This window comes from Sapajus apella, unplaced genomic scaffold (assembly GCF_009761245.1).
Source record: "Sapajus apella isolate SASKATOON/1434 unplaced genomic scaffold, GSC_monkey_1.0 scaffold69, whole genome shotgun sequence".
NCBI classification, from domain to species: Eukaryota; Metazoa; Chordata; class Mammalia; order Primates; family Cebidae; genus Sapajus; species Sapajus apella.
Window position 1 is genome coordinate 3,383,292 of NW_022437009.1, and position 16,853 is coordinate 3,400,144.

A 16,853-nucleotide genomic window follows, 5' to 3' on the forward strand; every position below is an offset into this window, starting at 1 on the left:
CTCCTGACTCAGCCTCCTGAGTAGCTGGGATTATAGGCACATACCACCATGCCTGGCTAATTTCTTTTTTTTTTCAGTAGATACGGGTTTTCACCATGTTGGCCAGGCTGGTCTTGAACTCCTGACCTCAGGTCATCCACCTGCCTTGGCCTCCCAAAGTGTTAGGATTACAGGTGAGAGCCAACACACATGACCAGAACCCTCATCTCTCTACTGGGTAGATCTTGTGGTGATTGCTACCTAGCTGGATTTTGTGTTTCGAATTTTGGAAGGTTACGAGGTTTCATTCATCCTTGCCCTTAGCAATTAACTCTGGGTGCTGGAACAATAACAGCCTCCCAAAATCAGAGGAAAAAGTAGTTCAATCCTCAGTGAACTGTCACAGGAAGTCCTGAATATGTTTAGTTTTTGTGGTTTAGACCTCAGAGCTTCCTGCCAGAGCTTAACAAGGTCTAGAAAGTCTGAGAAGGCAAGGAGAAGGCGGGCAGACAGGACCACAGACATGGCACCAACATTTCAAAGCAGTTGACTTCTCACCACCTATTGTTTTAGAACTCTAACTGAAAACTATTTTTTTCTCCCCACTTCCCCCAAACTACAGCTAGCATGACTGCTAGCTGGGGTTGGGGTCTGACCTTTTAATTACAGTCATTTAAGACATCAAGATTTGATTCAACCGAGTTGTCTCTTAGCCTGTCCTTTTGTATGTCATCTGATGAGTTCATGACACCTCCAGCATCCATAGATTCCCCTGTTTTCAAGGATGACAGTACAGATCATTATGACCATGTCTGAACAGTCAAGAAAGTAAGACCCAAAAGGTTAAATTTTCTGGTGACTCCTGTTAATGTTTGTGCATGGAGGCCTCAATTCATTCTGGGAATCTACAAATAGGTTTCTGGACCTGGCTTTGCAGTTGAGACCTAGGGAGAACGTTCTGGTCATTCCAATGAGGACTAAGGAGGTCTCAGCTGGATTAAGTTGGTTGAATTTGATCCTGCTGTCACACCAGAGAGGCTCTTTCTGATTCAGCAGCTTCCTCTCCTCGATACTGGGCTGCCTCACACAATGAGCAGATGCGGGTCTAATCAAAGCTTTTATTTCACTTTTACTCACAGGACAGTGGGCAAGTGTCCGCCGGGGCACATAAGAAAGTCCACAGTCTCTCAAGCAGATAGACTGCTTGTAGCGAGACCCAGACACAGCAATCACTTGACTGATCGCATCTGCACATGACCTGAGGGGGGACAAGACATCTCTAAGATTTCTGTGCTCGGTCATCTACCATTCTCACAATGACACTTTTATTGCTTCTCCTTACTGGTATGATGGAGCTCTCTGAGGAGACCAAAGATTCTAGAAGTTGGCCACATGGCTGAGTTCGAAGATGCAGAGATGGGTGTGGCCCACAGCCTCAGGAGGCGACCATGTTCTGCACGTAGAAAACACGATCAGAAGTGCAGAAATCCACAGTGCTTTTTATTGGAAAAGACAGTTTCTATCTTTTTTAATTAGAGGAAGGGGACACTGAGTTTTCTGCTGCCCCATGGGGAGGTTTTGGCTGAACTCGAGGTCTGGGGAGAGGTGGGCCCTTCTGCTGGTGAACTTGTGTGCCCGACGGAGCAGGAGGCCTCTTCTGAGGCTGGTGCTGAACACGGTGTCCAGGAGGCAGGGGACGATGACTAGGTGCCTGGGAACGATGGCCAGGTGGTGGAGGAGGATGTTGGGAAGCTGCTGGATTTTGAGGGGTTGAAGCTGGAATTTGGTGGGGCTTCCGGCTCCTTTCTTCATTAGCGACTCTGTGCGCCCTTATCTCCAGCTCCTCATCTGCAACAACAAAACCTCAATAGAGTTCATCTTGGCCAGGTGAAATCAGTGGAAATATTGAGTGTCTTTCTGTGCAAGGTGCCATGCTAGCGGCTTTGGGGGATGCAATGAGGAAGCAGAAGTTGCCCCTACTCTCTGAGAACTCTGAAGCTTGTAGGAAAGAAAGAGGTGCTCACCACAAGGTAGAGTGAGAGCCCAGGACTTCAGAGAACTCAAGGAACCAGCAGGAAGAAGACACATGGGTGGAGGGCTTTGTGCCTGGGGCTCCCGTGATCAGAGAGAGCACTCAGACCTGGAACCCTGCCTCTGTGCTGACCTGGATACTGTTCCCTGAGAGCAAGAACCCTGTGGTTAGAGGGCGTGGGAAGAGGATACGTGCAGTCATGGCGGATATTAGCAACTACATTCCTTCCGAGGCATTTCTGTGTTAGATCTGCCTTTCCCAAATTCTACTGTCATGCAACCCACCTTCTGGCAAGAAGTTGGAATACATGCAAGGGACCTTTTGTCCGTAGAAATGTGCTAGCTCCTCAGAAATGCATGACCTGTCCTCTTGGCCTTAGGAGGGAAAGAATTCCTCCTGTCCTCACCCTTCAGGATCTTCTGCTTTGTATGACTTAAGTCTGTGAAGGCAGGCCCACAACCAGTCATAATGTAGTTATTCCTGTACTCTTAAAATCACAGGGAATCTGTGAGCGTACCCAGCTGCTAGAGGCCTGGAGTGCCCTGCCGGCCCCTCTGGACTTGTTTAGGCTGTAAGTTAGGTATTTCAGTCCCTGCACCCAAAGCCATCTTTGCAGCGGCTCCATAGGGAGGTAGGAAGAGAAGTTTCTCCCGGGGGTGAAATAATGGCCTCCTCCATCTTTATGGAGATGCGTGGCTGGGGAAGCACAGGCCCTCTCTAAGCGTCACCCTCTAACTTCCAGATGTTGATCCAAACCAGATGGCCTCCTCTGACTACAGGAAATGTGAGCATCAGATGGCTTTGAGTACAGAGTCAAAGTCAGGCAATATGATTTTGATACTTCAGTGGCTCATGTGCTCTAAGCACAAAGAGGAAAGAGCCTCCAGAAAGGACAAAACACATCCTTTACGTCATCTTCCGTGCCCTGCAGTCACTTAGGTTATGTCAAGGAGGCTGGAGAGGACTCTGACCCCGACCCCAGTTCTGAACTATGGAGAGTGGGTGGCCCTTCCTCATCTAGGTGGCAAGCTTGCACTGGCCAGTGGTTTACTACTCTGTTCACCCACCATTTACCATTTTTGTTTTTTGTTTGTTGCGTTTTGTTTTGAGACAGGGTCTTGCTCTGTTGCCCAGACTGGAGTGCAGTGGTGTGATCATATCTCACTGCATTCTCGACCTCTGGGCTGACATGATTCTCCCACCTCAGCTCCCTGAGTAGCTGGGACTACAGGCATGCGCCATCACACCTGCCTAATTTTTTTTTTTTTAAGTAGAGATGAGGTCTCACTATATTGCCCAGGCTGGTCCCAAACTCCTGAGCTCAAATGATCCTCTTGCCTTGGCCTCCTAAAGTGCTGAGGTTATGGGTGTGAGCCACCACACCTGGCCCTCCCACCATTTTGTTCATTTGTCCTTCCAACATTCATTCCTCATCTTCTAAGTGTTGAGTGTCATTGTGACTCAGACACAAATTGTCCTCAGGAAGCCTAAAATCAAGTAAGAGGCGAACAAGAACGGAAAATCACAATGTCAGTTCCGTGAAGAGCCCAGGGCCACCAGAGAGTATAGACAGAGGCATATGGGTTCTGGTAGGAGGAATGGGGTGTGGCCATGTGGCTGAGACCACAGGCAGGGTTGGACAGACAAGGCTGGCTATGACTCTTTGTACCCTGCCTGGTTCGAGCAGGATGGTGGGTCCTCAGCCTGCCCACCCCAGCAGCTGCAGCTGGCACCTAAATGTGCGCTCCCAGGAATTCCTCCAGGCTCATTATCCTTCTCCCTCATTTGCATCTCCTGGTTACTCAACCCAAGATGGGACTGGGTTGAGGCAAGCAAGGCTGATGGGCAAGAAGTTTAAGCAGACACCCACTTTCAGGGTTGTGAAAGGGCAGGTCATCTTCCTGAAATTCTGTGCTGGGGGCTCCTGGCCTCAGCCTAGGCCTGACTCAGCCTTCTGGCCATAGGATTTAAGGCGAATAATTGAACTTGAGCTTCCTCATCTGTGTCTTTATCTCTCTCCTAAGATCACTCTCAAAGCTGGATGCACCAATGGATGCAAAACACAGAGACGAATGTCTTCTTTATCTGCATGAACTAACCATCATGTTGGTCTCTCAGCCTGGTGATGGCAGAGATTGCCTTGCTCTGGAGTGACATGTGAGGTTCCCCTTGGAAGAAGATGTGGTCTTTGACCATTGGGCAATGGAGATGGGGTGTTTGCTGGAGAGCAACATGGAGAACAGCCAGAGCTGGGCACAGAGGAGGACAAGCCAGACGTGCCCAGGGGCCCTGCCGGCGATTCCCCTGCACTGTGGTGGAGAGTGTGGGACGTGGTGTGGAAAGAATGGGGCTAGGTCCAGGAAGATGTTTCGGGGCCTGGGCTGGGGGCGGTGGCATGATGGGACATGGGGCTGAGGGACCGCAGCCTGAAGGAGAGGCAGAAGGAGAACTGAGGAAGAAGTTTGAGGTGAGGAAGCCAAATCCAGAGGGCACATGGCCCCAGGCCATGGTGGGCTGGGGAGGTTCTGACCAGCTCCCTGGGCAGTGCTGGAAGCAGCTGGTGTGGCTGTGCCTGCTGGTTCTAGGGGAGACCAAGCTCTGCTGTGAATGTGAATTGCAGAGAACCCCAGGCCCTGCTTCCCTGGCTGCAAGTCCTGCCAATGGCTGACACCCCACCTGCGCCCCCACAGTGACCCCCGGTTTGCCATTAGCTGGAGTTTTCTGCCTCGGGTGGCCTGGATGCTCCCTGAGCCAGCTCCCCACTTGTGAGCATGAACTTTTCATTGCTGATAGGTTGTAAGACAGGCCTGATCCGAGGAGAAACACTCTCAGCCCTAACACATCCCTCGAACAGAGAATTAGCAAAGGGGACAAGTCACCTTGCTTTAGAATAGCTGTTTTCCTGAGAGTACCAGATGGCCTGAATGATTTTCCCTGTGTTTCTAGGAGCTTGGTCCTGAACTCACCTTGGGCCACCCATAGACAGGACATTTATTCCTGGAAACAGTGTTTTTGAGCTGACCTTTCTACCTATCTATGCAGAGAAGTGTGGCTCATTCAAAAGATGTTGACACTAGCCTGTCACCAAGTGGGCCTCGGTGGTGGATTCCAGTGAGGCCAACTGGATTCAGTGTCTCAAAGCTGCCACATTGTCACTACTAAGAATTTGCTTTTCAAAAATCAAGCTAACCACAAAATGACACAAGCTATAACCGCTGGCTACAACGCTGACATTCCGAAACTACCTATTTCCATTATTTTCTCTGCAGATTCAAGGTGTCATCCCCATGAGCTGTTTCCTGGGGATTTTGCTGGGGCCTGCGGTGGGACAAAAGAGGGGGAGCTTACCATTTCTCCGCCTGCTCTGCTTTTTCCTTTTGCTGATGTAGAAAACGAGCAGTGCCACAAAGACCATCAAGAGGCTGCCTCCTCCACAAATGCCGATGATGAGATAGATGTCCAGACGTTTTTCTGCAAGAGGAAGAGACATGGGATGACCGGGAGGGGTTCAGACAGAGAGGCCATTGCTCTGGCCAAGGATGCCGCCTCCTGCATCAAGCAGATAAAGGAGCTCTGTGGGACCTTTCACCCCATAGCTCCCATGCTCACAGAGGGTGGTGAGTGGTGTTAATGCTGGAAGGGCCCAAGGTCCTGAGGAAACTCCCTCTGCAGGCTCCTTGGGAAATTGCTCTCGGGAACTGGAACTACGCTATTCACACACCAAGGCCTGCCCACTGCCCCATCATGGAGAACATCAACGGAGTTTTAGATCTGAGGATCTTAGAGATACTCTAATGCAACCTCTAGTTTCAAAGATGAGGCCCCGAGAGGGAGAATGAGTTGCCTAAAGCCACGCGATACCTGTTCCTGTGCAGTCCCCTTAAGCAGCCGCTTGTCTCGGTGTTTCTGTACTGCTGATCCTGCTCTCATCCCTGGCTCCCTTCCTGTACCGTGATTCTTTCTCACCCTCTCAACCAGGCAGTTTCCAAACACTCAGCGTAAATATTTCCCTTGTCCAGCCCCGCACTCTGATCTCACGGCCAGCACCACATTGCAGAGTTTCCCTGGAGCCATAGAAGAAACCCGGGTGCACAGCATGTTAGTAACAGCGGCAGATTTAGTAGTCAGTTGCCAGACCTTCGGTCGCTGCCATGCAATGAGGAAAACAATGACTTCAGTGTTAAGGGAAATGGGTTTGGTGCAGGCTTTTCTAGGCAAGAGCTGTGTGAACTTTGGAGAGTTCCTTCACCTCTCTGAGCCTCTTTCCTTCTTTGTAAAGTGGAGAAAAATGAAACCTACATCACAGCTGGCTGTTGGAAGTCAATCAGATAAAGGATGTGAAAGTGCTTTGTAAACTGTAAAACAATACACATGCGAGGTCTTCCTCTTACTAGTGTTCTTTGCACTGGTGTTGCTGGGAGCTGTTTCCCAGGAGGGGTGCTGGGCTGTCTGCCCTTTGTGCGTCAATAGCAGTTAGAGAAGTAGCAGTGGGGCTGGGGTCAGCGGACAGGGTCATCTGAAGAACAAACTGGAACTTGGCCCAGCATCACAAAAGAAATGCTTCTCCAGGCAAAAAAAAAAAAAAAATCCTAGGGAGACGCTGTCATACATGAAGCCCAGGATGGGCCCCGAGGAGCAAGCCAGAGGCTCAGAAACCAAGTTTAGCAGATCATCAAACTGCGGTGGCGTGTTCATCTTGGCTTTCTTTCCTCGAGTCTCTCTCTGACCCATTCTTTGCCAGTCAGTTACACAACCTCTCTAAGCTCTACTGATGAAGAGGCCTCCACCAGAGAAGGAGGCATAATCTTAAACCATTGAAATTGGGTTAATAAAGGATTCAGGGCCCTTTCGACCCTGCTGGCTTGGAGGAGGGGCAGGAGATACCAGAGGCCACTTCCTGCTGAGCTTGAGAACTTCTCAGATTTGACCCAGGGTGGGGGCCGGGCAGGCCTGAAATGCTTTGGGAAGCACATGGCTAAGTCACGAAGCCACCAGTTCCATCATCTCTCTGAGTCGTTGGGTAGGGTGGCCACGACTTTATCTTGGGCATATGCAGGAATGTAGGCAATGCCCTACACAGCCTGTTCTCATTTGTCCAGGGTACTCTTGGACAAACACCTGGTGGTGCTCTTGGTGGGGAACGTTTCTCACGTTTCAGAAGCAGCTGTGGCACTGTCAGTCAAAAATACGTCCTCACAGTGCCTAAACCCAGGTATACCGTCTTCCTACAGTTTCTCTTGGTGATCACATGTCCACGAGTTTATGTGATAAAGTATTTTTATGCATCTGAATCTGTTCCTTCCTCCTAGTATTTTGGTTTTAAGTATGTAAACACTCACCTGATCTGAGCCAAATTGTTCTAGTCTGATAAGTGCTCCCTTTAGAATAAAATGTCCAAACCACTTTTTGGACCTTTAAGAGCAGCCCCTCCACCCCGATCTCTCCCCAGGTATTCTTCCCATCTCCTTAGTGGTCCTTCTCCCAACCAGCTGCTGCTCTGCACCACAGGATACGGGACGTGTTCCGCCTTCAAACCTTGGCTGCTCCCAAGGTCCTCCCTCTCTCCCTCCTCCCATCCCTAATACACACACGTTTTTATACACGTGGGCTCCAGTTAAAATAAACATGAAAAGTAGAGTTTCCAGATAAAATGCAAAACACCCACTTAAATTTGAATTTCAGATAAACAATGAATGATTTCTAGCTTATGTGCCATGCAATATTTGAAACATACTTAGACTGTAGTTTTATTTGCTATGTCTGGCAACTCTAAACAAAGATATCCCGAGGCCACTGCAGCCACTCATGCCTATAATCCCAGCACTTTGGGAGGCTGAGGTTGGAGGATAGTTTCAGCACAGGAGTTCGAGACCAGCCTGGGCAACATAGTGAAACCTTACCTACAAAAGATTTAAAAATTAGCTGGGTGTGGTGGCATACACCTGTAGCCTCAGCTACTGGGGAAGCTGAGGTGAGAGGATTGCTTGAGCCTGGGAGGTTGAGGCTGCAGTGAGCTATGATCACACTACTGCACTCCAGCATGGGCAACAGAGCAAAACGCTGTCTCAAAAAAAAAGGCGGGAGGCTTCTTGAAAGGGAAAAAAAAGTTGTGAAATCAAGGAGAGGCAACTTAACCCACTGTGCCTTTGTGATGGGGGGATGTGGGGGCGTGACTGGTAGGAAAACAGGGGGTGAAGTAATGCTGGTCAAGTTAGTGATTGGCAGACTCTCGAATGCCTTCAATGACCCCTGCTTCCTGGTATTCTCACCTATGTACAATCCCCTCTGAATGTGGGCTCGACTTTCTAACTTGCTTCTAATGAATAGAACACAGCAGACATGATTGGGATATTACTCCTGAGATTAAGTTATAAAAAGACCGTGGCTTTTGTCCTGAGCACTTATTCCTGCTCTTTTTTAGAGTGCTCCGAAGGAAGCTAGCTGCCATATTGTGAGGCAGCCCAATGGCCCACATGAATGAACTTGGAAGTGGATCCAAGTGCCTACTCATCTGATAGATAGTCTGTGAACATGGAGCTTATTTTCTTCGTGGGCCAGGGAACTGAAGCCTAGAGAGGGGAAAAAACTCTGTCAAGGTCCTCTGGCTAAATTTGGGCAGACCCAAACTAGAAGTCCAGACCTCTGCTCCCAGGTGAGAGCTTGGGCACTATAGCAGGCCACCTCTCAGAATTACTTCTGGCAGTCATGTCAAGCTGGGACACTGGGGATCCATTGTGTTCTTGGAGCTTTGAGACTTTCTGGAGCTAGTTCCCAAGCCTTGCTGTCCTGCGGTGTGCCAGGACTGTATCCACAGTCTTCTTTGGCCTCGAGGGCTCCATTCCCCCATGCCCCTACCTCCCAGGTTTTCTGCATCCTTCCTCCCTTTACTCCTGATAGGAGGCACTGACCACTGACCATCTTTAAGGGGGTAGTTGGAATCATGTAACTGACTAGCCGAGGGACCCTGGCCAAGTCAGTTCCCCTCTCTGGAAAATGGGGCTTTGCCTGACATACACTCTATAGCTCCTTCCTCTTCCATTTTGCAATTCTTTCTCCCAGAAGAGGATCTTTAAAATTGCTTGTTGTCAAATTGTATTCAGTGGGAGGACACCCAGGATGGGTACCCATAGAACACCACCTCCCCTGAGGCTTCCCTTGAAGATTTCCAGGAAGACGTTTTTACGCCTCATCCGGAGCCAAGGCTGCCTCCCAGCAGGAGCACCTGTGACCTGGAGCCGTGTGCCTCTGCCTACCAAGGGCCTGACCGGCACCCGTCACGCACCTGGACAGCTGACATCCACCACATGGTATTCCTCGCTGACTTTGTTGCTTGCTGTGCAGTTGAATTTCCTACTCAGCCTGGGGGTCCACTTGTATGTGATGACCCTCTGAGAACCTTTTGAGAGATTGCTCCCATTTTGATACAGGTTTAATTCAGGGTCGGTTCCATTCATTACCTTACAGGTCAGGATTTTGTTGATACAAGTCCAGGAGATAACTGGTTTTGAGACTCTCTCTGAAAAGAAAATAAAGATCCAGTTCAAGTTAGACAATTTGCTGATTTTAATAAGCATATCTATTTATACAGTGGGGGATGGAGTCAGTTAGGGACAAGGGAACAATTTCAAAGACCTCTAGCAACTTTTGCAAATTTTATTTTATTTACAAAGAGCATTCAGAAAAAAAATGATTTCTGATGAAGTCCATAGATACATTATGCCACAAAATAGTGTAGCACATGTAATGTTTATGTGCTGTCTTGTACCTTAAAATGCTTTCACATATTGATAGCACCTCCTAGCAGAAAGGCTGATGTTCTTCTTCCCATTTACAGGCAAAATGCTCAAGGCTTTGAGAGGTTCCGTGGGTGGACTTGGGGCACCACTTAAAACACGGCAGTTAGGGCTTGGGAGTACGGGTAAGAAGCTGTCCCTGGAGTTTGAGGAGGGCAATGCTTTAAAAGTAGCCAGGGACCCCATCCTAAAGGAACTGTCACACTGACATGTGGCCAGGGACCTTGGTTACCTCTGCCCCCATCAAGTTCCCGGAGCAGAGGGCCAGGTAGGTACATGTGGGTGTATGAGTGTCCAAGGACCTCAAAGCTCTGGGGAAAAAGAGCACCTGCCTGGGAACCAGACACTTGGTTCCACCTTTTCCCAGCCCAGAGCTGCTCAGCTGCTCACTGGGTCTACGCTGCCCCTCCTCAGAGCATCAGAAAAGGATAGAAAAGCATGCCTCCGCCTGTCAGAAAAGAGGCAACATGTGGCAAAGCTCTGGGCAAATGTCAGGCAGTGACATTAGGAGTGGTAGCTCACGCATTCAAAAATCACAAACTTCTTGCCTCTCCTCTTCCGACATGCTAAAATTTAAAGACTGCACCATTAAAGTAAAATGCCTAGCCTTGGTGTTAGACGGCTCAGGTCCATGTCCTAGCCCCATCGCTTCCCAGCTGTGTGACCTTCTTTTCCTCTTCCTCTGTTCTTTTTCTTATTCTTTACTTTGTTTCCCCAGACTTGCCACTTTTCCCTCTCAGTTTCTCTCTGTTCGTAATACAGATGGACAGCTTATTTTCCAATGATTCCCTCCCACTCTGATCTTCCCCATGGACAATCCCAGCCAAACTTCATTTCTGTCTCACTATATATAGGGATGCAGAAATTAAATAAAAGTTTTCTTCTCATCCCAAGATTCTGTGTTACCCAGAAGAAAGAAAATGGCAAGTATCAACATTCAGCAGCAGAGTTAGTACATAGTCTAGGGGTGGCGTCACGGAGTTTACCTGTCTCTTCAAAATGGAAATATTCTTTTTCTGCTTATAACAATAACATCCAATCATTGTACAAGTTGATAAAATATTTTCAAAAGTTTAAAGTAGATTAAAAATTACCCACAATGCCATTACTCAAAGTCAATAATGAATAACGTTTTCACGTATATCTGTATCAGATATTTTCTATTTACATGTACATACATAAATTATATGATATTTTAGTGGGGTGAGGTGGCTGACATTTGTAACCCCAGCACTTTGGGAGGCTGAGGTGGGCAGATCACTTGAGGCCAGGAGTTTGAGACTAACCTGGCCAACATGGAGAAATTCATCTCTACTAAAAATACAAAAATGAATCAGGTGTGTTGGCACATGCCTGTAATCCCGACTACTCAGGAAGCTGAGGCATGGGAATCACTTGAACCCAGGAGATGGAGGCTGCAGTGAGCCAAGATTGTGCCGCTGCACTCTAGACTGGATGACAAAGAGAGACCCCTCCCCATATATATGTAATATTTTAAAAATTAAAATGAGTTTATGTGAGCTTACAGTCTGCCTTTTCCCCTTTACTGTGAAATTATATTATGAAATTCTTTTCTTAATGAACAGCAATAAATGCATATCTCCATCTTTTTAAAGGATGCATTCTTAATTTAATGAATAAGTTTCTCACTACGACTGTTCCTGTATTTCACTAACATGAACAACACAGTGACCGGCAGCCTTGTGGAGTGATACCTCTGTATATATTCACTAAGACAGCGCCTTAGAATTGGTCCAACCTAAGGCCTTCCACGGATGAGAACTCCTTAATTCTGAGTGGCTGGGATTAACCCCTTCTCTACTAGCATCTGCTTCTAAGGGGCCCTCCACTATCTCTTTAGCCCACAGCCGCAGCCCCCTCATGAAGGAAAGGCAGTTACAACTACAGAAGTTTGAGAAGTTTGGGAAGGCCGGGTGTCGTGGCTCACACCTTTAACCCCAACACTTTGGGAGGCTGAGGCAGGCGAATTCCCTGAGGTCAGGAGTTTGAGACCAGTCTGACCAGCATGGCGAAACCCCGTCTCTACTAAAAATACAAAAATCAGCCAGACATGGTGGTACATGCCTGTAACCTCAGCTACTTGAGAGGCTGAGGCAAGAGTATCGCTTGAACCCGGGGGGCAGAGGCTGCAGTGAGCTGAGATTGTGCCCATCTCCAACCTGAGCAATAGTGCAAGACTCTCTTTCAAAAAAAAAAAAAGGAAAGAGAGAGAAGTTTGGAGAGACGAAGAGGTGTGGGAGGACATTAGCACTGACGAAACAGGTCTTGTGCCCCAGGCACTGCAGGGCGCTTGTGACCACATTGTCACATTGAATATCCCTTGAAGCTGGCATTGGGAAATCAGACTCAGAGCAGACAGGGAATTTTCCCAAGGCCATGGTGACCTTAAGTCTGGTAATGGTGACCAGCTGCAAGTTGAATTAAGACGTTGTATGACACTGGTGTGCACACACACAGCAGCAAATCGCTGTCTTTCGGCTAAAGGGTGAAGGGCTTCTTTTTGGAGCAATGAAAATGTTGATTTTGGTGATGATTGCAAAACTCTGAATATAATAAAGGCTATTTTAGTATACGGACAAATTGAACAGTATGTGGATTATTTCAATGAAGCCGTTCGGAAGGAAAGAAAAGGTCACCATCCTTGCCAAAAAGCCCTCTGAGTTTGAATCCTGACTTTGCTCCTGTCAAGCAACGAGACGTTGGACAAGCTGCTTCTCACTAGGTCTCTGTTTTCTTATCCATAACGAGAAGATAATAACAAGTACGTCTTAGCATCATTGGGAGCTTCAAATAAGAGCATGTAAGCAAGCACCTGACCCCTAGCTGGTAGCCATTATTTCCACTGCAATGCTAAATGCGACCCAAATGTGAAAGCACCAGCATGGTCCCCTCGGAGGGCTCATACTCCAAACAGGACACTCAACTTGTGCTGTTTGGAGTCCCGAGATCTGTGGTTTCCAGAGCCCAGAATCAGAGGCCCCCTTCTTTCTATACTCCAACTCATGAGATCTCCAACAAATATTTATCCTTAACTCTACTACAAACTCTTTCCCCCTGATAAGCCTCCTTCTAGCAGCAACAGGAAAGTCAGCCCAATTTGGCCTCCACCCATGACTTCCCTCCGCCATAGAAGGGCCCACCCCAGTATCAGCACTACTTCATTCCAGTACAATAGTCGTCGCAGGTATTTTTCTAATTACCCGCTTTCACCCCCTAATTGAAAACAACTTGCTTATCCAAACACTCACCCTATCACTAGGAGCCATTACTACCCTATTTATAGCAATCTGTGCTCTAACACAGAATGACATAAAAAAAATTGTAGCTTTCTCAACTTCAAGCCAACTGGGCCTTATAACAGTAACAGTCGGCATTAACCAACCACACTTAGCCTTTCTCCATATTTGCACTCACGCTTTCTTCAAAGCTATGCTATTTCTATCCGCAGGGTCCATGTGCTCAGGCACACTGCATTTCTACAAGGTGCTCTCCATTCAAGGGTGCAGGACTAGGGTATGGAAAGCTGTGACTGCAGCGGGGCTGACGGTGTCTGGGATTGCTGGAGTGGGTTATCTGACAATATCTGGGATTGCTGGTAGGCCCAGGTGCTGAGGATGGGGCTGGAGAGAGAGAGGAAGGAGGAGGGGGCCCTGCTTCTGGCAACATTTTCTGTGTGAGTTGGAGAACTGCTTCGTTGCTCATGGAATGGCTGGCCGGTGCTCATGCTGGGGTTCATGTCTTTGTCCCCCAGCCAAGGGCAGCTTCCTCTTTTCCTCTCTTATCACTCCCTGCCCAGCGTCTGTGGGTTTTCAACTTCAGTCATTGTACAAGTTGATAAAATATTTTTAAAAGTTTAAAGCAGATTAAAAATTACCCATAATGCTGCTACGCAGTCAACAATGACTAATATTTTGATGTATATCTTTGTCAGATATTTTCTACTTATATGCACATATATAAATAATGTAATATTTCAGCTGGTTCAGATGGCTTATGCCTGTGATCTCAGCGCTTTGGGAGGCCGAGGTAGGCGGATCACTTGAGGCCAGGAGTTCGAGACTAGCCTGGCCAACATGGTGAAACCCATCTCTACTAAACATAGGAAAATGATCACTCCCTGCTCAGCATCCCCTGGGCTTTCAAGCTGAGTGGCATTTCGGTTCCACTTTCTCTTCCTTCTCTCCCTTGCCCAAGCCACCTGTCCATCCTTTCTCTAAGCCTGACTCTTCTTATCCCCATTCTTCCTGTTTGACAGGCATCCTTTGGTCTAGGCCAGTGGTGATTAACTTTGACTGCTCATTAGAATCCCCCAGGGAGCTTTAGAACTTATTGAAGCCAAAAAATTCCGATTTAATTGGTTCTCACTCCACTTGGATTGCAGCAGCAGCTTTCAGGCTAGTCTCCCTCACCCCATCCTCAATACCCACTCCTGCCCGACCAGTACATGCAGAGACATCCCAAGCCACACCTTGTGCATCTTCTACACATAGCAGCAAAAATCACCTACCACCTTGGATCACTCTCACAAGCAGATCCAAAACAAGGGCTGTTGATCCTTAAATATGTTGTTTCCAGCCTTCTTCTGCCATATAACTCCTCCTTCATATAACCCTGGCTTAAAATGAGCTCTCTTGGTGAAAGGCCCGCTGCCCTCCAGTCAGCCTCTTCTTCCCACCCCACTTTTAGGTTGTCCTGTCATCAGCCACTGGAACAGTTGCCTCTTCCCTCTGCTCACCTGTCCCCTCCTGATTAAGGCCACATTAATCCAGGTTTTTCACCCCGCCCCACCGTCCTGTAACCACCTGAAGAGAGAGTTGTAGGCAGGTAGGCTTGAGGGTCTATCAGATGTGTGGATCCCGTTCCCACACTGGACCACTGCGGCAGGAGATGCACGTCTGATTTCCCGTACAGCCCCCCTGGAGGCAGAGGTCAGTGCTGAGGAATATTATAAATGCTATTTTCCAACTTGCCAAATAGCACTCATACTAAAATAAAGCAATTTAAGGAATGAACACTTACCTAAAATCTTCAAATCAAACGTTTCTTCCAACACACTTTTTCCTTCTGAATCGTATATTGATACCTTGTACGTATTCTGATCATCCATCTTTAGATGCTTGATTTTCAGAGTTCCATTTTCTAATAGCTTATATGTATCTTTTTCCTCAAAAGTAAACTTCTTTTTTCTGAATTGTGCAATCTTTTTCTTGTCTGAACCTTTTTCCCATTTTATATCGTCAATATCAGTACTCATTTGAAAATCAGGAATGTCCAAGTTGATGTCTTGACCCAAAGCACCCCAGACTTCCAAGGCATTCCTAACATCTTTGGAGATTGCACCTATAAAAAGCAAAAGAATTACTGAGATTCGCTTCCAGAAAAAGCTATGTTGGGACTTCTTTGATCATTATGCCTACTTCAGGATCTCTGAAGAAGCTTCTAACGGTGACAATGGAGACCCAAGCACCAACTTACCTTTGGAAGAAATGTTGAAAATCAGAAGGAAGCTGGCTACAATTTTACATGGAAGGCTCATCTTAGGGGTTAGTTTCCTCTTTTGATTCTGAGCTCTTCATGCAAAAGGAACTGAAGTGAGACTGGTGAAGTCCACACCCCGAGAACTTAACCACGTGCCTCTCTTTACACGTTTTACAGTAACATAGAGCATGTACACATACACAGAGAAAGAGAGCGCACACACAAGCCAGCCCTTCTGACGTGCTCCTTTGCCTAAGCAGATGAGTATGTGTTTTCTTATGAGCATGTGTTTTCTTAACACATTTTAATCCCCACACAAAAAAATTGGGAAGGATGAGTTTTCTCATCCCAGTGAAAGAGAAAAGGAACGGAGAGACTACGTAGATCATTCAGGATCACTTTTTTGAAAAAAAGAAGCCAAATTCAGCCACACAGTCTTTTATCCACTTAGGTATACTGACTCTAAAACGCCACATAGAAAAATAGGTAAATGTTCAAAGCCAATAACAGAATGCAAATATTTATCCTATATGATTATAAATATTGAAAAATGTATACCCTTAGAATGATTAGAAAATTGATTTTTTTTCTGTTTCTTCAAAGACATTTTTCATGTTCTAAAATCATTTTTGTGATTAAAATAAAAAGAAATTGAGCATTAGCTGTAAATGCTTGCAATCCCGAAATCCTATGTTTGGCATACATTTTACAACTCTAGTGAAACTGATAGGTAAATAAAAACTTGTTTCAAAACAAAGAAGCGTAGACACTATGAAATAAAATTAAACCACCAAAACAAATGAGTCAACAGCATTTAAAGTGATTAACATTATGGATGGTTAAGAAAAAGGAGAGATTAGGAGAAAAAAAGGAAGTGAGAGGGAACAGGGAGAGAAAAAGAGAACAGAAATTTGTGAAACAAGGAAAGAGACAGCGGCGCAGAGATCGATGTGACTTGAGAAGACGCCTAGGGAGAGCAAGTCACGGAAAAGAGGAGCAACTTGACAGACTTCCAAAGCACAGTTTCAGCGCTGCAATTCTTTAGCTCACAGTGAGTAACAATTGTAACAGTGGTGCTTGTTTTCTTTTTCAACTCCAAGTACAAATATGGATATTATCTGTTAAAAAGTTACCGAGGAAATGAAATTACATCAAAGCAGTTGTTTGCTATTACTGGGTAAAAGGAAGCCCAAATATTTATCTCACGGTTGTATGAGCATCATCCACAATAATGCATTACAGTTGGATTAAAATTTTAAATGCAAAAATATTATAATAATGCTAAAAGGTGGCTGGGAGCGGTGTCTGATGCCTGTAATCTCAACACTTTAGGAGGCCGAGGCGGGCGGATCACCTGAGGTCAGGAGCTCAAGACCAGCCTGGCCAACACGGCGAAACCCTGTCTCTACTAAAAATACGAAAAATAGCTGGGTGTGGTGGTGGGCACCTGTAATCCCAGCTACTCAGGAGGCTGAGGCAGGAGAATTGCTTGAACCCAGGAGGCAGACATTGCAGTGAGTCGACATGATGCCATTGCACTCTAGCCTGGG

At 46.9% G+C, this 16,853-nt stretch overlaps 1 protein-coding gene across 1 annotated transcript; it reads right to left on the minus strand.

The window, feature by feature from the left end:
* Window positions 1-1,083: 1,083 nt before the first annotated feature.
* On the minus strand, window positions 1,084-15,466 carry CD2 (CD2 molecule). Its single transcript, XM_032249619.1, has 5 exons — window positions 15,301-15,466; window positions 14,845-15,165; window positions 9,294-9,527; window positions 5,360-5,482; window positions 1,084-1,827 (listed from the first exon to the last, which is right to left on the minus strand). Exons 1-5 carry the CDS (start codon window positions 15,359-15,361, stop codon window positions 1,508-1,510), a joined length of 1,059 nt encoding a protein of 352 aa, XP_032105510.1. The 5' UTR covers window positions 15,362-15,466; the 3' UTR covers window positions 1,084-1,507.
* Window positions 15,467-16,853: the final 1,387 nt, after the last annotated feature.

Bases quoted from the DNA above. Each gene is read 5' to 3' on its own strand.
- CD2 (XM_032249619.1), bottom strand. From the start codon at position 15,361: ATGAGCCTTCCATGTAAAATTGTAGCCAGCTTCCTTCTGATTTTCAAC. The intron at 9,528-14,844 runs GTAAGTGTTCAT...TTTTCTTTTCAG, and splicing joins GTTTGATTTGAAGATTTTAG to AGAGAGTCTCAAAACCAGTT. The intron at 1,828-5,359 runs GTAAGCTCCCCC...TTGTTGTTGCAG, and splicing joins GCAGAGCAGGCGGAGAAATG to ATGAGGAGCTGGAGATAAGG.